At 44.6% G+C, this 17744-nt stretch overlaps 2 protein-coding genes across 3 annotated transcripts in view; one reads left to right on the plus strand and one right to left on the minus strand.

Annotated features, from left to right (window-relative positions):
* Positions 1-15406, minus strand: part of LOC123354666 (CXADR like membrane protein) — a 78777-nt gene extending 63371 nt beyond the window's left edge. Inside the window, exons 1-4 of one of the 2 annotated variants that reach the window (XM_044996790.1) lie at positions 15286-15406; positions 11350-11426; positions 10845-11068; positions 8072-8347 (exon numbers count right to left, since the gene is read on the minus strand). In XM_044996790.1, coding sequence (XP_044852725.1) covers positions 8072-8099 — 28 coding nt within the window. In that variant the 5' untranslated portion in view covers positions 8100-8347; positions 10845-11068; positions 11350-11426; positions 15286-15406. Of the gene's footprint in view, positions 1-8071; positions 8348-10844; positions 11069-11349; positions 11427-15285 lie in introns of those variants that run through there. The other variant, XM_044996791.1, reaches the window with a different exon arrangement.
* Positions 15407-15559: 153 nt separating this feature from the next.
* Positions 15560-17744, plus strand: part of GRAMD1B (GRAM domain containing 1B) — a 273379-nt gene continuing 271194 nt past the window's right edge. Inside the window, exons 1-2 of the mRNA XM_044996788.1 lie at positions 15560-15647; positions 16737-16817. The gene's annotated coding sequence lies outside the window, so the exon portion shown is untranslated. The remainder of the gene's footprint in view (positions 15648-16736; positions 16818-17744) is intronic.

Genomic DNA, 17744 nt, shown 5'->3' on the forward strand with positions numbered 1-17744 from the left:
GCCGCCTTAAGCACGGCAGTCAGGCAGCCTTCGGCGGCATGCCTGTGGGAGGTCCCTGGTCCTGCAGATTCGGCGGCGTGCCTGTGGGAGGTCCCTGGTCCTGCGGATTTGGTGGCATGCCTGCGGGAGGTCTGCCGGTCCTGCGACTTCGGCATACCCACCGCCGAATTGCCACCGAATCCGTGGGACCAGCGGACTCCCGCAGGCAAGGTGCCGAAGGCTGCCTGACTCCCGCCCCTGCAGGGACCGGCAGGGCACCCCCCGTGGCTTGCCACCCCAGGCACGCGCTTGGAGCACTGGTGCCTGGAGCCGCCGCTGGAAATGGGCCACTCTCATTACCATTACAAAAGTGATTTTTCCTCCCTTGGTATCCTACTGTTAATTGAATTGTCTCGTTAGACTGACCTCCCACTTGGTAAGGCAACTCCCATCCTTTCACATGCTGTGTTTTTATACTTACTACTGTATTTTCCACTCCTTGCATCTGATGAAGTGGGTTCTAGCCCACGAAAGCTTGTGCCCAAATAAATTTGTTAGTCTCTAAGGTGCCACAAGGACTCCTCGTTGTTTTTAATTACATCAGCCACTTTGAATTGCCACAGTAGTTTCAAATAGATAGGTTGCTTTTCTTCACTTACTTTCCTAATGTTCACATGCACTGCTGTGTACTGTTACATAGCTTCCAGGCCTCACCCTAGATGTAAACGCACATCATTGGTGCATGGAACAATTCTATGAGTTGGTAAATGTTTTCTTGTTTCCTTTAGGTTCTTTCCTGTGACATAAATGTATATCTGTGGCTACTTCAGATTTCTTCTTATTATTATTATTGTGCTAGTGCTTAGCAGCTCCCGTCATGGACCAGCATCCCATTGCACTAGGCATGGAACAAACACAGAATAAAAAGATTCCCCCTGCCTCAAAGAGATTACCATCTAAGCAAAAGACAAGAGACAACAGGTTGATAAAGACAGACAGATGGGGATGCATGAGGAAAGAGTAAGTCAATAATACTAACTGGTAAATGACAACTTTTCAAAGGAACTCAATAAATAGAATATTCGTTGCACCACGACATTACCCAAAGATTTTAGTCAGTTGACTAATGAACTGGGAGATGAATAGTAAAACAAACAAAAAAGAACTTGTTAATGAGGGTCCAGAAGTCAGGTCTATTTAAGTTCACATGATTTTCTCTACTGATCTTACATTTCTATAGCACCTTTCATCCAGAAGGATCCCAAAGCATTTAACAATACATATACATATATAAGATGCATAACTTCCCCACCACATAATGCAGCAGCATGCTGGAGTGAAACACATCAGCATAACAATATAGGAGACACAGAGAATATTTTATCCTGTTGGAACTTCTGGGGAAAATTGTAGGTAGGAAAAATGCAAATACTCAGCTGGAATTTGACAATAACAACACTATAGCCTTGTGAGAAGTTCTGTGGCATCTTTAACAATACATAATGACAACTGTCGTTTGATGTTCTCTCTGAAAGATGGTGTCCCCAGGACCACAGCATGCCAGACCACCCTGCTGGTTCAGTACTATCTCCGACACCACTTTCTCTAGCACTAGGCTGGGGATCGGCAACCTTTGGGCCGGGCCGGTATGTTTACCTGCCGCGTCTGCAGGTTCGGCCAACTGCGGCTTCCACTGGCTGTGGTTCACCGCTCCAGGCCAATGGGAGCTGCGGGAAGCTGCGTGGGCTGAGGGATGTGCTGGACACTGCTTCCCGCAGCCCCCATTGGCCTGGAGCGGCGAACTGCAGCCAGTAGGAGCCGCGATCCGTTGAACCTGCAGACGCGGCAGGTAAACAAACTGGTCCGGCCCACCAGGTGGCCTGCGGGCCAAAGGTTGCTGATCTCTGCACTAGGCTTTCCTTTGCTGATCTCCCATCCAAATTCTGACCTAGCCTAGTTTATGAGATCTTCTAATTCACAACCTGGTGTGATGTAGGTTCAGGCCTGTGCTGTTGGATATCGAACAAATCCTAATTTATCAAACATGCAAAGATCACTGGCTTTGATTCTAAAGAAAGAAAAATATGTCAGCAAATAAGATAAACTGGAGAGTTTATTTTTTAAGAAGAACTGATGACCCTGCCATGTAGTGCACATATATTACAATGATGGGAGCATTAGCAATGTGTGGGATGAAGAGATCTAAAGCACAGACCAAAACTATTCCCCATTCTGATTAAGTTTAGTTTGGAGGTAATGAGCCAAATCCAGAGCTGGTGTATGCTAGCATAGTTTCGCTGAAATCATAGGGGCTATGCTAATTTACACTAGCTGAGCATCTGGCACAGTATGTAGCTGAGAAAATGAGATGACAGAGCCAGCTCAGAGTTTGGGGGTTACTTAATACCAAGTCCCCGTCCCTCTCTGTTAATTAATGTACAACTCTTTCCTGTGCCCATTAAAACCAGTAACAACTTCCCCCACTAGGAGCAGGATGAATAGCCTTTATGACAGACCCCTGATCTGCTTTAGTGTTATCAGGCTTGCAGTTCCTAAATGCATCAGAAAAGCCTCCATTTTATGCCAGAAGATGCATCCTGGCACTCTGGTGAGTGTATAAGAAACTGCACATCCTCTGTCAGACCTGATCACTCCATTCTGGGACAGCTGTGCTCATGCCAACTGGCACTAGAGGGATTTTCACCATAACCTTTTCCCATACAGTGAGACTATAGTAGTCTTGGAGTTTGATTCACTAACCGTGGACCCATGGGACAACACTGAAATACTTCCTTGATATCAGAGATTCAGTGGACAGAGCTCAACACAGTGCTATGAAATTAAACCAGACGCCAGAAAAACTTCTCTTTATTACACACAGTCAGTTTGTGGCATACGTTGCCTCTAGAAACTGAAGTGCGATCTAATATGTCCCAGCCTTGTGCTCCTGCCAGGAGTTCCTGGGTGTTAACTAGATCCTTTTCTTCCCCAAAATATTTCTAGCGGGTTTTGTCCATTTTTTTTTCAAGTTTTCATCAAAAACTGATTTTAAAATGGAGATATTTGGGGGATTGGTTGCAGAAAACAAACCAAACACCCATGCACAGTTTAGGGGTTTTCAACAAAAAAACACACACAAAAACTAAGATTTTTTTCACAAAAACTCTTTATTTTCATTGATATTTTTCATGGGAGGGGGCCAGGTGGGGGAGGGCGGGGAATTCTTGACCAGCTTTATTTTTAACTTTTCTTTGTCAAGGATTCCCTGCATAACCTTGGTTGAGTTACTTACTCCCGGCTGCTTCCCTAACTGTACAACAGGGATAACAATACTTACTGAGAGTGTTGTGGGGATTAATTAGCACTCATAAAAAGCTTTGAAGATGCTAAGTGATAGTGAGTATTTGGAAGTCAGAGTCAAGATTCAGGCCAGGCCTTGGGGAGAACCTGTGTGGTAACTTTAGGCAACACTAACTGTATCAGTTGATCAGGGAGCTAGAGAGAACCACAGGGTCTGTTGGTGTCCAGCAGCCAAATAAAGAATTCTCTTAATATTCATTACAACCTAATCCCGTCTCTCTCACCCCCAATGTCCCCCCAAAAGATACATACAGCAGTTGCTCTCAGGCTGTGACCCAAGCAGAGAGCAAACTGGTCACATGGTGCTGGCTCTTCTTTGCCTCCAGCTGGTCAGTCACATTAAAAGAAGCTATGAATACTTCCCCCAGATTAATTTTCCATGTAATAAATTGCTGTAGTTCTGACCGGGAGGTTATCTCCACTGTGCAGATCTATGAGGCAGTTTATCTACTGATTTGTAAGTACTCTTGCCAAACCATACAACATTGCAGCAGCACTTAGGACATTAGGGTGGGTTTCATATCTCTCTGAAGCATCATGTCTCAGCCACTGCAAGAGGCAGGATACTAGACTAGATGGATGAATTATCTGATCTGGTCAGGCAAATCTTATGTTCTTTTGGGTCTAGAACCCATCTGCAGTATCTCTGAAGCTAGACACAGCCAGTGTGGTTGCCAGCATCTGTTATGTCTCTAGTATGGAGCACCTGGGAATATTTTCTAGCTTTGTGATTCACAAAACCTTTCCCAAGATAAAGGGGTCAAATTTAGCCCTAGTGTAAGTTAAGGTAGTTGCAGCCACTTACACCAGTCCTGAATTTGACCCAAAATGTCTAAAAATTGCATGTGCTGATGCATATTTTTACAAGCAATTTTTTTAATGGAGATATTTTTTCAATGGGATGACAGTTCTGGAACTGGTTGGAAAATAGAAGACAATTTTTGCAAAAAGCCTTCCCTCTTCCCCTCTTTTTCACTGAAATTTCATTTTGGCAGAATTTTTCCATTCAGCTCTAGTGAAATGTTTCTACCAGGTTCCCTTCAGATGGGTACATTGAAGGGCCTCATTCTGTTTTTATTCATACTGTTGTAAATCTAAAGTCTTCTGATGTCAACATAATTATACCAATGTGGAACTGGTATGATTTTTTTTCCATGTGAAAAATTAGCAAAAAAACATTTTTCATCTTCCTCAAATTTTCTACAACTGGGGGGAGGAGTTGTTTCACAGAAAAAAAACAAAATCTCAGAACTGATTTTTTTCACTTTTGGCACCAAAAATGCAGTCGTTTAAGCAAAACATTTTGGTTTTATTGAAAATATTTGCTCAGCTGGATGATTGTTTTCAGTTTTAGTTGCCAAAAAGGTGAAAAAAAAATGAGTGTTCAGGTTTTTAAGAAAAGTCATAAAAAATGGACATTTCCCACAAACATTTGCATTTTGATGACCCAGAAGCCATTTTTGTTGATACTACAGTTTGAAAGCAAACTTTCTACGAGCTCTAGTGTGATTGAGATTGGAATCCGATGCCTCCAGAGTTAGAAACACTTCACATTTTCCTTCTACTTCTCTTTTTTCTGTTCCCTCCACCCACTCTCTGATTCATGCCTTTTGCTCATGCTCTGCCCCATACTTGGAAAAGTCTCTTACCTTATCTTTTAAGAGCACAACCTCCCTTCTTACCTCCCTTCTTCCAAGAGTCATTTGCTCCTGTTTCTCACCATTGACTCCCGTCCCATCTTTACCTGAACTGCTGGTTTATCTCCATTAGATTGTTTTGGGGCAGGGACCATCCCTCATCCTGTCCGTAAAGCACAGCATGTCTTAGCAGTGCCATAGATATGTTTAATAACAACGAAAACCAAGCTGTGCTTCACTTCCCCTCGACTACCCTCCTCCCAGCCCTTGCTTGTGTCTTTCAAATGCTATCCCAAGGCTATTCCCTTTGTTTTAACAGTGAGAAGAGAAGTGGGCTGTTGGAGCTTCAAAAACCACAGTTGCAAGTGGATTGCTTTCGGCTAGTGAATGAGACTCTCCAAGCCTTCGTATATCTGACCCCGATGTCTGGATCCCAAGAAGAGGAGCCGTGGTCCCTTCTTATTTTTCTCTGAAGCATATTATTAGTGAATGGGGCTGGACTTACAGTTCCTGAAGACTGAATTCCTCTATTTATCTACAGAGCAGGTACAGTGGGGGCAGAAGAGACAAAGGAGGTGCAGGACAATTTTGTGGCTGAGATGAGAGGACTAGGAGAACTGGGTTCTAGTCCCACCTCTGCTATGATCATGGGGAAGTCTCTTAACTTACCCCTCTGCCAGAATGAGGGTAACAATACTTCTAAGATTCACAAAGGGATGGTAAGGCTTAACTCATTCACGATTATTTAAACCAGTGGTCCTCAACCTTTTTCGTCTGGCGGGCGCCAGATGACGAGCCACGGAGGACTGTGGTGGCGGACGAGCATCTGCTGAAATGCCGCTGACAAGCGGCATCATCCAGAGGCATCGCCGCTGAAATGCCGCCGAATTTCATCGGCATTTCAGCGGATGCTCATCCGCCGGCCAGTACGCAGGCACACTTAGATGCCCTGGCAGGCACCATAGCACCTGCGGGCACTGCGTTGGGGACCCCTGAAATAAACTATAAGCTCTTTAAGGCAGGGACCATCTTTCACTGTAGGTAGAGCCCTACAAATCTGCGGATATCCACAGCCCATGTTTGCGGATTGGATGCGGATGCAAATGTATCCATGCAGGGCTCTAACTATAGATACATACAGCACCTAGCACCATGGGGCCTCTAGAGGCTATTAGAATGCAAATAATCATGAGTTATTTGGGACTCTTGAATAAGGGTTGCTACAGCAATGCAAAGTATAAATGCAGCTAAGGCTTAATTCTGTCTTCCTGTCCGTCCCACACGTGTAGCCACCTTAATAAGACTCAGTGGTTAAAGTGGGGGAAAACTACTCTCACTGGCTGGGGCAAGCAGTGCTCTCCACATTTCCCCCTTCTCCTCAGCTACTGCACTGACCTCCCCTGCTACCTGAATTAACTTTAACCACTGATAAAACTAGGCTAGGTAGTGCCAATATGGTGGTGGTTCTGTGGTAGACCCAGGTCTGACCCTTTTAAGAGGAGACTAGCTGTTGATCTTTACCCCAGTCCTTTTGGAAGGCCATGTGCTTTCAGAGTCTCTCAAACACCCTCAGCGGGTGGAGACAGAAGGGAAGAGGCTAATGCGCAGAGGGGACATGCTCCTACTCGCACTTCTGCTGCAGACTTTGCAGCGTCTCTGAGCTGCCTCCAGCAGTCTCTGGCACTCCAGCCCACGTCCCTGCAGAGGAAACCTTACACTTGAGTGACGAAAACCTTTGTTCGCAATTAATGTATGTAACAACTGATGGAGCGGGGAAAAATGAATGGAACGCATGAGTCGTGATTATTACTCAGCCAGCTCTACTGATGGTCCCGTGTCTCTTGGAGCCCTATTTAGAATGCTGACTAGTCTCTGTTTTTCAGACCTATGAGTCTCAGCAGACAAGACCTTCCATTCCAGCATCTCCATCTTCCCGTCTCAAGCCATTGTGGTGGCTCTCTGACCTGCCCCTCAGAGTCTGTGGCACCCCGCGCTCCCCAGAGAGGAGGAGACCTTGCCCTCACACCCAACCTCAGTCTGCTGGCAGGGATCCAGCCATCACAGCCCACGTCCGGCCCTGACACAAGATTTCTCGCGGAGCTGTCAGCCTGTCAGTGCAATGGAGGCAGAAACTCACTCATTGCACTGTGGAGCCTCTGGAGACCAGGAGCTGCTTCGGAGCCTGTCACTCAGGCAAGGTCCCTCAAACACCACAGGGCTGCAAATCCCTTCCTCCAGAGGTCTCCTCTTTAATAAACATCCCTCCTTCCAGTCTGCCTTTTCTTACCCCTTTCTCCTCCATTCATTCTTTCACTCATCTTCCCTTCCTGTCCTCTGCCTCCCTCTTTCTTTTCACTCCTTATCATACTTTAATTCCTCTCATCCACTCCTCTCTCCCCAGTTTCTCTTTTACCCCTCATCCCTTTCCACCCTTCAGTCACACCCTCTCTTCTCCCTCTCTTCTTTCTCCATCCCGTATTACTTTGTCTCACTCCCCCCTTCTCCCTCCTCTGTCGCCTTACTCTCCCTTTCTCTACCTTCCTTTCCTCCTCCCTTTCCCCATCTCTCTCCCCCACCTCCCTTCCACTTGCACTTTAACACATCTGTTTCTAATCTGAGCTGTCTGCAGCGTCTACTGGAAACAATAAGCTCTTTTTATTTTTTTAACCTGAAATTAAAATTCCTGGATGAAACAAAATAAAGTTAAACAAATTTGACACCATCCCTGGAACAAAGACACTTTCTTCACCTTTGTTTTGTCAAGAAGAGTCAAACCCCTAAGTAGTTCATGGCTTAAAACTGCTGCACCTTTTAAAAACAAAAATAACTCACACTATAATGACTAGGTTCGATCGATACATACGAAAGCAAAATCAGGTTTAAAAATTCTCCCATTTCCAAACCTGGTAATAATTAAAACAAGAACAACAAAAACTCCAACAACAAAATTAAACCAGTAAGTCTCTGAACTCAACAGACTTTGCTACAAGTTTTTTTCTTTGCAAGAGCTTCTCCTTTGCTGGTCCCTGTGGCATTTTCTGTTGCCCAGAGAAAGCATACACAAGTTTAATTTCCATAAAAAAAGCCCCACTCACCTAAAAAGAGGATGGAAAGTGCAGACATTCCGTCTCCAGGAGAGAGAGAGACTTTTCCTCCCCTTTTCTTCCTTTCTCCCAGGAATGGTAGGCAGACCTGCACAGAATTCAAAGGAACGCCTCTGGAATGCACTCAGCGTAATTGCATCCATGTGCCGGAAAAATAACCAACTTTGCTCTTTCTTGCTTTCTGCTATTCATCCCCTTTCCAGTTTCCATCCAGATTTGATAGCAGATTTTAGATCTCTCTGCCTGCTAATACAGACCCTTGAGTTTCTGGAAGAGAAAAGACAGAGGCAGTGCAGCAGGGAGACACATCTATGGCTGTATGGAACAATTTTGCATGTCTGAAAAGAAAAGGAGAGAAGCGGAGAAAAAAATACACTGTGCACAATGTTAACCACATGGCTGCCTCCCAGGACAGCCCCTCCCTACCATCAACTGGGATTAGCATTGAAGGCCAGTCATGTGGGTGAGATGTACTTCTGGCAACAATGCAGCTCTACCTTCTGAGGGGAAACAACCAGAGTTCTCTGGTGTCAAAATAGTTAAGTTTGGAGACAGTCAAGATTCAGCCTGGAAATATTAGGCACTCATCACTCAAGGGCCAGAGACATAGACTCCCTTGGAAAAAATACATGCACTAGATAAATAGATAGACATCCACATACATACAAGTGTCATTGTCATCGGCAGCAGAGAAGCTGCAGAATTCACATTTATATCCTCACTCAGGGGCATTCCCAGGGTGGTGTGATGATGGGTTTTTTTCCCTTTGAAAGCACAGTGTTAATTTCCTAAGGAGAAAAAAAAACCCAAGCAAAACAACTGAATAAAAATGGATTGATTTTGTGAGTTCCCCCCTGACTTTGATTGCCACAGAGAGCAAACAGGAGGGGCTATTGGAGCCTGATCCTGCAGATGGAGCTGCAGGGGCTTGCCTGGATCCCCACTGATTTAAAGAGGGCTCTGCGTGGGGTGCAAGACGCTGCCTATGTGAACCACTTTGCAGGACCCGGCCCTTAGCTAACAGGGAGAGGGACAAATAGAAGGCAACCAGATATTGCAATGATGAAGGCCACAGAATGTATGTACATAGGTCTTTATAAGGTCAGTCATCACCGTGGCAGCTGAGCATCTAGACAAACAGATGGTTTTTTCCCCTCGTTCTGATACCTAGATTTAAATTACTGTCTCGGTGGGGTCACAGCACTGCCAGTTGAAGCCCTGCTTAGCTGATGCTGCAGCCAGTTTTTCATTCACGTAATAAGACTATATCTCAGCAGCAGCAGCTGGAAACAGCCAGTAAAGGAGAATTTCATACTAAATACCCAGTCATTGTCCTCCACACCAGTATTCAACCTCCACTGATCTGACTCAATGAGAATACATCCATAGGTTGAAATCAGTCAGTTAGTCCCTTCTTACAATAATGCTCTGCTCTTGCATGCACATTACCTGTCCTACAATGATCTCACTGCATGTCAGGTGTGCTCAGCCCTGTACAGGAAGCAACTAGAACATAACAGGATTGGGCTCAAATAACTTAAAGGAGACCTGCAAGGAAACAAAAAGTTGGACTTGTGCCTCTTCTTTCTGATCATAAAGAAAGACTGAAAGATTTTCAGCAAAACCGGCTGTTTTTCAGCCTTTTCCATCCCATTAGCTCATGTTACAATGGAAACCTTTTTTTGTGATTCCCCTCTGCCATAAGTTTCAGGACTCCCCTGCCATCTGACAATAAGGAAAGGGAGGATGTTTGTGATCGCCCTGATACCTGTTTGTGATGCGCAGATGGGTGGGAACCCATGTATTAAACAATTTGGTAGTGGTTCAAGTTTTCAAAAGTGTTTAGATACTTAGGAGCCAAAGTCTCACTGAAAGTCAGTGGGACTTTGGCTCCTAAGTCACTGAGGCACTTTTGAAATGTTATCCCTTGTCTATTCTGCAAGATCTCTCTTGCGGGAGGTAGATGAAGTTTTCTACTGTGCCGTAAGAGAAAGTGAGTGATAATCTCACTGCACTGACCACAATGATAATGTTTTATGTGTTTGTGTATATTCAGCAACTTTCAGCCACAGCACGTTACACACATCAAGAAGTCACTTCTATCGCCACTAAGATGCAGTTCCCTGGGAAGTGGCCGGAAGAGTCAACACATTGCACCACAATGAGGAGAGCAAAAATCTTGACCAACTTCATCAGGATAAACCTTCACTCTTATGAGCGATGCTATGAAGTTGGGTATCATGCTCTAGATGAGAGATGATGATGGTCCAGTGACTAATAACACTAGCCTGGTGCTCAAGAAATCTGGACTCAATTTCCTGCTCTGTCACAAACTTCCAGTATGACTTTGGACAAGTCATTTAGTCTGGCTGTGCCCCAGTCCCCTATTAGTAAAGTGAGGTTAATAGCACTTCCCAGCCCCACATGGGTGTTATGACAGTAAAGACGTTAATGATGATGATGTGCTCAGATACTTCAGTAACGAGAGCCATGATTGTAAGATCTTGGGGTAGGGTAAATCTTTTTCATCTGTGTTTGTGCAGCACCTAGCACAATGGGGTTCTGATCCATGATGGAGACTCCTAGTGCTACAGCAATACAGATAAATAATAAGTACTTTAGATTAATGCTATATTATACTATAATATCAGGATACCATCTATCACTGTTTAACATTCTTGGGCATTCACACCTACACAGCAGAAGAGAACAGGCAATGCAGAGCACTTATTATCATTTAAAATTATTTTAAAGCTTCACCCACCTGGAGGGGTGGATTATGCAACCACTCTGGTCCCAGACAGCCCTGGATTGGCTGCAAAGCAGGGCCCAGAACGAATTAAAGGTCTCTTATCTTGATGTGAAGTGTACACTGTAAGCCATGAGGCTGTTGCCACGGGTTGTTCTCTTTCATTCTGAAGTTTCGGTTTGGGTCAGATTGTGCCTCAGGCCTTTGTCTTCAGGTTTGGAAATTCCATGCCTAGCTGCCTACAGAAATGTCCCAAGATCAAAGGTGAACAGTCTAACACAGACTGATGAGTATTTCCCAGCATTTCTTTTGTTCCTCAGCTAACTGCCCCTGTGGCTCAGGGTACTTTTTTTAAGGTGATAGGGAGCCCTTTACTGCTATACCATAAGTTCGGATCCAGCCCAGCTTAGTGGTAACTGAAGCTCTTTAGCACATCAGAGCTGCTCAACGGCCCCTGCGAGAGATCCCACCTGGACAGAGTTGAGGTACATCAATGAGGCAGAGAGTGAGTGTAGCTTACCGTGATGCTGGACGTGTTCTTTGGAACAAAGGCATCTGTCTCCAGATCTGTCAGGCCATCACTTTCCACCGTCACTACTGGGGAGAAAATATAGCCTTTACACATTATCCTTCCTGGGCTTCAAGAACTTTTGTAACCTGGCTCTTCACTATGACAGAGGCTTTTTAAATATTTACTTCAGGGCAGGAAATTAGTTTGACAGGAAAATGTAGCTACTCTGATCTCAGCAGGTGCTGACACACACATGGGTTCTATCAGAGAGAAGTGATGGTGATTGATACCCAAGGTACAAAGAAACCTCCTTCTTCCCATTGCTTTGTTAACAGAAACAGCCCAATTTGACTCTCAGTTACATCTGGGTAACCCCTGTTGGTTTCACAGATGTAAACGAGAGCAGAATTTGGCTCATTGTCTACTATACAGCTGTTCTCCCTGTAACAATGACAAAAAAAGGAGCTTTAAATGGCATATCCAACTAGTGGAGACAAGTAACAGAAGCCAACATAGCGGGCAAATGGAACAGTTGCTAAAAGGGAGTGATGTCTGTCTCATCTGCCCATTGAGTAGAAACTGGATTCCTTCAGAACTTTTCCCCTCACACTTGGCCCCACAGGCTGCTGGTTCTCAAACAGCAGCGTGGATGGATCCGAGAGAACAGCATTGATTTTCAGTGTCAGACATAAATCAATGGAGAAAAGTGCATTTAATCTCTTCCCCGGCTCTCCAGAATCCAAGGAGCACTGAGCTTGTCTCTCCATATTACAGCTCTGACAAAAGATGGCCCGGTCTATGCCATGAGTACCCAGAATGCTTCCTCGCTTTAATAGAATCAAGCATCAGGAACTGAGAGAGAAAAGTGTTGTCACCCTGCACTTATTCCCCAGCATCCACTGAAATCTGCAGAGTGGGGACTAGCATGAGAGGTTATAGGGAAGGTGGGGGGAGAAAGCCATGCTTGCAGAAACTCGGTCTATCATCTAAGCAAGCCATTCTACATCCTGTTGTCAAGCTATATTTCCTCTCCTCTCCGGAAACTTGTCTTGAGGTAAGTAATGCTTTGGGGTTCAGTGAGGATTCCCCCTTTTGTGTTAGTTCCTGCTATTGACAGGACATCTCTGCTGCCTGCATAATGAGACAATTCCAAAGTGGTGACTTTTAAGATTGGGTTGGGCTGACTGAGACAGTCACAAGAGGTCCTGAATCAACCCCATACACGCTGATTTTTCAGGATCTTGACTGGTCTATTTAAGGGTAAGCAGGTGGTTTCTGCAGTGTAATGTCTTCTATTAAAAAGGCCGGTTTTTTCAGGCAAGATTGTGAATGATTTTCCTTTGGTCACACTCTGAAGTTCTAGTAGCATGGGAGATGTGGATTGTAGGCTTATAAAAATCCATGAGGAGAGAAAGAGAGAGGCCATTGCAAGTATCTAGAACAGTGACTTTAATTAAAATCCCTGTAAAAAATCAATAGATGTGGATTGCAAAGTTCCAGCAACAAAATTATAGTAATAATTACTCCTTCTTAAGGCACAGCTTTAAGTATAAGAAAGTGTTTCCTAAAAACCTAGGCTCAGGGCAAAATCTGATACTGAGCTCCCACACTCCTTTAAAAAATTACTATCCAGGGGAGGTCTGGGGGTTTAAGAGTGAGCCCACCCCACATTCACCCTGTAAAGGCAGCTCCTGTCTTGTGGGGCTAGTGCTGGCTATCATGACAGAGGGGTCACTGGGTTAAATTTGAGTGAATGGCATTGCAACCTGGTGCACAGTGCTGCAGCACTGCTCAGGTTTGCATTAGGTCGCATCTCCACTCAGTTGGGGGCCTCTCTCAAATAAGAGGCCCTGTGCAATCAGCCCCTTTTGCCCACCCCCCTAGGGCAGCCCTGCCTAGGCTAAACTAAGATCTACCCTGCAGTGACTCCTAGCTGCAGGTGAATTCTGAAAGGCAGGAGACTGACTTTAGAATCCCTTGTCTGCACCCCTTTTAATTTCAGCCACTCAACCCCTTCCACCTTTGTACCTGTGACCCACACTAGGAGGATGCGTGCCTTTGTTTCTCTCTAGAGGCTGGTCTGCAGAAGAGCTTGCTGCAGCTACTTGCCAGAAGAAGTCTCCCTGCAGCTCAGACTATAGCAGAAGGGAGAGTTTTTAGCTCTGAAAATCTCCCCTTCAAGCCCTGATGATAGTTGTATATAGATATAGTTGTAACTTAAAACAAGTTTACCTCTCCCCCTGCCCTGGAGGAAACAAAGGGTTGCTACTCATGAACCACTCACCATAAATAACAACAAAAACTGGAATAAAAAAACCCCCAAAACTACCACACACCAAAAAATGAAGCTGTACCTCCTCTCCTCACAGGGCAGCTGCAGAGCTGCATTTCTAGCACCAGGGGGCGCTGCTCATAGGTATAAAAAGCCAGGCCTCGAGGAGCCCCTTCCCTTGACTGCAGGTGGAATGCAAGAGGGTGCAGAGCCCGTTCTGAGGTAAAAAGCTGCCAGCAGGTCTCTATGCTTTGTGCTAACAGGCAGAGGGGAGGAAAACCAGCATTGCAGTATCTTTGCCAGTGGTGCTTGATACCTAGTGTCAACGGCAACTTTTAATAGACTAAAAATACTCTTCACTTAACCCCCTTAGCTCTGTCCCTGGTGTTTTCTAATCTCCAGTGCAAGCTTGCCCTGTTCTACCTGTGTAAGCCACTCCCAGCCAAGCTAACCTACCTCTCCTTTCCCTCCTCTTCCCTGTATCAGTCTTGTCTGGCTAGAACATGAGCTTTCTGGAGCAGTGACTGCTCCATACTATGCCTATGTACAGGGCTTGGCACAACAGCACGCTGGTCTTGAGCTGTGGCAGAGAGGAAGGATGGCCTTGGTAGGGCCTCACCCTAGGAGTTGAGGGCCCTGCTCTGGTATGGGCTTCTTGAGTGCCCTTGGTGGAGTCACTTAGCCTCTCTGTGGCTGTCAGTTCCCTATCTACAAGATGGGGATAATAGCACTTCTCTTCCCCCTGAGGGGGTTGTGAGGTTCTCGGATGCTACTGTAAAGGAGGCCAGTACTTAAGACAAACATTTCAAGTAGGGGAATGTTGGTGCTTACATGAATGTCTGCCAACTGGCAGGGGATTAAAATACATTAAACCTAAATAAAGCGTTTGCCTTAAACTGCACCGTCACCAGGCAGGAGAAATAAGTGGGTTGCCAGTCCCTTCCTTGCTGGGACACCTGCCTGTGAAGCTCTAACTCTGTAAGGGTACGTCTACACTTACCTGCCGGTTTGACGCGGAGAGTTCGACTTTTTGGAGTTCGAACTATCGCGTCTGATCTAGACGCGATAGTTCGAACTCCGGAAGCGCCGCGGTCGACTCCGGTACTCCACCTCGGCAGAAGGAGTTGGCGGAGTCGACGGGGGAGCCGCGGAGTTCGACCCCGCCGCGTGTGGACGGGTGATTTGTTCGAATTAGGGTACTTCGAATTCAGCTATGCTATTCAAGTAGCTGAATTTGCGTACCCTAATTCGAACCCCCTTCTTAGTGTAGACCAGGCCTAAGTGTTTCCCTCAAGCAATACCAGGCATGGAGTCCAGAGCAAATGCTTAACTATCCCTCCCACCTGTGAAGAGGAGGAGGGGGAGAAATCAGAGCAAAGTACTTGTCTTGGATATGGCAAGGAAGGAAACATTCAAGTGCTGTAAGAAAAGCTGAAGAGAAACAAAATTAGACAGAAGAAAGAACTATGGGAGTGGGGAAGCTAAATACATGGAAAAAGACAGGTAAAGGAGACATTGAAAGAGAGAAACATGGGGGTAGGGTAGAGAATGGAAGAGGAAAAGGGGTCAGCTTAATGTACTGGTTTTAACATATTCTACAAAGTCTGACAAACATCAGCCTCATTTAAAAGAAAATCTCAGAGTGCAGAGTGTGTATCTCATACAGAACAAACCTTGTGAGCTGCTGCCTCTCTGCTGCTATTGACCCACTTCAATTGCGATTAATTGGAGACTGATAAATAAGAGCTTGAATCTAGAGTCTTAAAATGCAGTGCATATGATTTGTTATAAAATGCAGTAAACAGAGGCCAGTAAGAATGATCAAAATACAAATATGTGGGGGGTGGGGGAGTGGGAGAGGATTTATCCAAAAAGAAGACAAACAGCAGCAGCCTAGCTGTTACTAAGTTTCCACCCCTAATTAATACAATCCCAGCTGCTGAAGGGACTTAATCTATAAGCAGACCCTCCTCCATTTTGGAACTCTTGTGAAACAAGGACAGCTCTTGCTGCAGAGAAACTTGCTCTGAAGTAGGTAGGTTTCAACCAAAATGGACCTAAAAATAAAGATAGTCCAGGAAAAAAAGAAATGTGACAAAACTTCAGAGTGTGCACCTTTTGTTCAGCCTGACTGCTAAGGGAGTAGGAAGAAAGGAAAAGAATCTAAACCTTTACTCAGGGAGACTGGGGCATTTCAGGGATCTTTCTCTTGAGTAGTAAAAATTTCTGGTTGTTAGTATTACTGTGCGCCTAGGACCTGATCCTGCAAGGGGCTCTGGGTGGCTGCAATACCCATATGGTGTTTATGCAGGACTGGGGTTTGTGTGCTAATATTAGCCTCCCAACAGCTGATATTTTATCTGAAACAGAGAGTGTTTAGCAATCTGTGATAATCAGTTGGGTGCAGTCTCAAAGTTTTGGTTTAGACTGAAAGCTAATGCAGTGCTACAAATGAGGAGAGAAATACAATGTTAAGTGTGCAGGACTTTATCAGTTCCCAGTTGCTACCGGAGGGGGATGTGCTGGGGTGATAAATTACCAAAGAAAATTACAAATGTAAAATTGGAATAATCCTTATAACCTGCATAGGGGATAGTATGAGGATTGAGTCCATTGTGGGGCAGTTTTATCTAGTGGATATGGCATAGACAAGAACTCAAAAGTCCTGGGATGACTTCATCCCTGGAATCTGCCCTAGTTCTCCCACTGACGGGCCATGCTACCTTGGGCAAATTACTTCCTGGTTCCCATCCCTTGTCTTTGTACAGAGTTTAACAAAATGAGGCCCTAAGCTCAGCTTGGCCTCTAGGTGCTACTCTAGTCCAAATAATAATTAGTTAGTCTGGAAATGTAAATTAGTGCTAAGTCCCAGGCTTCTTCAGTGATGGGATAGAGCTCCAAATCTGAAATTTACTGAAAAACTTGGGATCTAAAGAAAACTGTAACACAATTTATTTATCACTTAATACTAGGGTCAGAATCAATGCCAATAATAGGATGCAAAACAGGCTTTGCTTATTTTATCAGGTTTTAAAAACATTTGTGCATTGTTTATAAATCAAACATCCAAAGATCTGTGCTACTCATTTGTGCATTAAGAATTATCTGTTTTTGTTGTCTTTAGTACAATGGAAATAAGACTGCTTAACTCAAGCTCTGTCTTGGTTATCTGGACATCTTTCACTTGTCAAGGGACAGTGTCAAGGTAAGTAGATCTAAAGCTTGACTTGATTTTAAATGTCTTATGTTGGTATGAAAATTCCATTACGATATTTTAAGGCACAAATCCTAAAGTCCTGTCTTCAGTGAAACTGTATGGAATACAAACACTGAGTCTGAACTTTGGGGTTTGGACCTATATTTTTACTACACATCAAGCAAATGTTTTAATACTCTTTAAACATATATATAATAGTAATACCATTCCTGAACAATCCGTTAATAATTAACCTGTACGTTCATCTCAACACAAATGAGCAACCCAATAGTAACATGTCAGAATGTGTTGTTAGCATTTCTGTGTTATCTTATACTTCTCTTTATACAGCCCAGTGCTCCTATACAACCCTACAATAATAAACCCAGTAGACTTAAGCCAGAACTCATGAGCATCTCTGTAGTAACAATCTAGTACTCACAAGTGCTGGTACAGAAATAAAGCCTGTGTGCACAGCTTAGCATGGATGATGCAATGTAAAAGTTTTTGTTAGCAAGCACGATTTCACATTCAGGCTTACAAGGGTTTATTTAAAAATACTGAGTTGAAAAGAAAAAGTTAGAAAAACGCCTGAAGAGTTTCCTTTTAAATACGTTTCTGGACACTCGGCAGTGAACTGGAAATGGCTCCAGTGGAAGCAGGCAGTGCCATCCAGACATACCCAGACATGGAGCCAGGCTCCAAGTCCCAAGCCATTGTTGGCTCTCTTGTACTTTTCATTTATTCAGGCTCAGCAGGGGAAAAAAAAAGTCATTTCTATGTGGAAACGGTCACTCTGTATTATTTCCACCTCCCTGCAGCCTCTTTTGTTCTCTTAAGGCAGTCACCAGTTTGTTAGCCATGGAGAGTGTTGCATGTAAGCATTTGGCACTAGGAGGGTATCTCCTGTGACCCTAAAGACAAGGAGAGATTTGT

Source organism: Mauremys mutica, chromosome 22, assembly GCF_020497125.1.
Source record: "Mauremys mutica isolate MM-2020 ecotype Southern chromosome 22, ASM2049712v1, whole genome shotgun sequence".
NCBI classification, from domain to species: domain Eukaryota; kingdom Metazoa; phylum Chordata; order Testudines; family Geoemydidae; genus Mauremys; species Mauremys mutica.